Below are 2,078 nucleotides of genomic sequence, written 5' to 3'. Positions count from 1 at the left end.
GAAAATACTCATATTTATTTCTAAGGAAAACTCTTCTACTTTGTAGTCTGATCGGAGGCAATGCATCAGACCAATCGACTACCGTCGATTCCGTCCGAATCTCATTAGTAAAGTGCCGATGAAGCAAATCGCTCTATAAAATCCCATGAGATGCAGCCAACGTCTACGCGGCACAATTCGAAACAAGCGTTCCAAACTAGAGCAGCTCAACTGCGCCATGCAGGCAAGCAAGAGTTCTCCAGCGAATCACAACGACGGACGTAACATATCCGTGGACATGTACCCGTTCATACGCAAGTACGAGGACGGCAGCATCGAGCGTTTCCTGCGCAGTCCATTCGTGCCGGCGTCGTCGGATCAGGCCCGCAACCGTGGGGTGGCGACGAGGGACGTCGTCGTCGACAAGGCCACCGGCGTGTCTGTGCGCCTGTTCCTCCCGTCCGGTGCCGCCCAGACCGCAGGCAGGAATCGGCTTCCTCTCGTCATCTACGTCCATGGCGGCTCGTTCTGCACCGAAAGCGCTTTCGGCCGGACGTACCACCGCTACGCGACCTCCCTCGCCGCCTCTGCCGGGGCCCTCGTCGTGTCGGTGGAGTACCGTCTGGCGCCGGAGTTCCCCATCCCTGCGGCCTACGACGACGCGTGGGCCGCGCTCCAGTGGGCGGCCTCCTTGTCCGACCCGTGGCTGGCCAGCTACGCTGACCCCGCGCGCACGTTCCTGGCCGGCGACAGCGCCGGCGGCAACATCGTTTACCACACGGCAGTCCGCGCCAGCCACGAAGTCAACAACGAGATTATGGACATCGAGGGGCTGATCATGGTGCAACCTTACTTCTGGGGAGCCAAGCGGCTGCCTTTGGAGCTCGCGTGGGACGACAACGAAACCACCGTGGCGGTGTTCCCGCCGAACGGGGTGGACCGGCTCTGGCCGTTCGTGACGGCCGGCCAGGCCGGCAACGACGACCCCCGGATCGACCCTCCGGCCTCGGAGATCTCATCGCTGGCTTGCCGCCGCGTGCTCATCGCCGTGGCCGGGAAGGACAGCCTGCGGGGCCGCGGCCACCGCCTGGCGGCCCGCATGCGTGATCTCGACTCGCGCTGGCCTTGGATGATCCAGCGGCGCCGCCAGGTGACGGTGGTGGAGTCGGAGGGCGAGGAGCACGGTTTCCACCTCTACAGTCCGCTGAGGGCCACCAGCAAGAGGCTCATGGGGAGCCTCGTGGAGTTCATAAACCAGCAGCCCACCTCGCCGCCTGCGAATCCGATGGTGGTGCTAGGCGTGCCCACGACGCCGTGCAAGGACGTGTTTGGGTATGGCATGGCCATGAAGGCCTGGTGCACACGGTCCAGTATGCCACGTAACACTGCTACTTCATTGAAGATTGGAAGGGTTGGGCCATCCAACACAAGATATAGGTTAATCTCAGGTCGACTGCGGATGACTGCTGGTAACGCTCATCACAAAGATCTATTATCTGCTGCAGTTCCGTGGAGTTGTGTGATCAACAACTTCTTCTAGATGACAGCCGGCCTCATAACGCAAAAATAAATGGGAAACACTTACATACAGTTTCTAGTCTCCTTTTGGACCATTATGAAAGGGGTTAATGCCCGGTTCAAAAAAAAACACTTACATACAGTTGTCTGATAGGAAACTTTTCTCAGACGGGTCATGTGCCGTTGATGCTTTTCCAATCCCGTGGCCTATATTACTAAGCGGACTGCCCAATTAACCTGGTCCGAGAAAATCTCGCCTGCCCCGTCTCAACCACCTCATTAGGTAGTTGCATGCGAGTTAAACCCCCCCACCCCCCCCCCCACCCCCCCACCCCCATCCCCGGTGCTCCCCGGGAGGAAACACAAGCCGCCGCCTCCCCCACCCCTCCTCCGACATCCTCCCCCATCGCCGGACGAAGCCCGGTGTGCGTTGGCGGCGGCGGGGCCTGTGCTCCCCTCCCGCTCGTCGCCTGGAGGCTGGCGCGGGACATCCTTGACGAGCGGAGGCGCCGTGCTTTCGTGGGGTGCAGTGGCGCGGAACCATGTGCTTGTGGCGGCGGCGTGCCGCGGGTTGGTGGACA

At 60.7% G+C, this 2,078-nt stretch overlaps 1 protein-coding gene across 1 annotated transcript; it reads left to right on the top strand.

The window, feature by feature from the left end:
• Positions 1–1,730, top strand: LOC109743971 (probable carboxylesterase 5). Its single transcript, XM_020303066.4, has one exon. The coding sequence runs from the start codon at positions 146–148 to the stop codon at positions 1,517–1,519; it is 1,374 nt and encodes a 457-aa protein (XP_020158655.2). The 5' UTR covers positions 1–145; the 3' UTR covers positions 1,520–1,730.
• Positions 1,731–2,078: the final 348 nt, after the last annotated feature.

The sequence above is a fragment of the Aegilops tauschii genome, chromosome 7, assembly GCF_002575655.3.
Source record: "Aegilops tauschii subsp. strangulata cultivar AL8/78 chromosome 7, Aet v6.0, whole genome shotgun sequence".
In the NCBI taxonomy this organism is placed as follows: Eukaryota; Viridiplantae; Streptophyta; class Magnoliopsida; order Poales; family Poaceae; genus Aegilops; species Aegilops tauschii.
The sequence above is the reverse complement of the archived record's forward strand: the minus strand, read 5'-3'. Positions and strand labels throughout refer to the sequence as shown.

Excerpts from the sequence above, each read along its gene's own strand:
- LOC109743971 (XM_020303066.4), top strand. The coding sequence starts at position 146 with ATGAGATGCAGCCAACGTCTACGCGGCACAATTCGAAACAAGCGTTCC.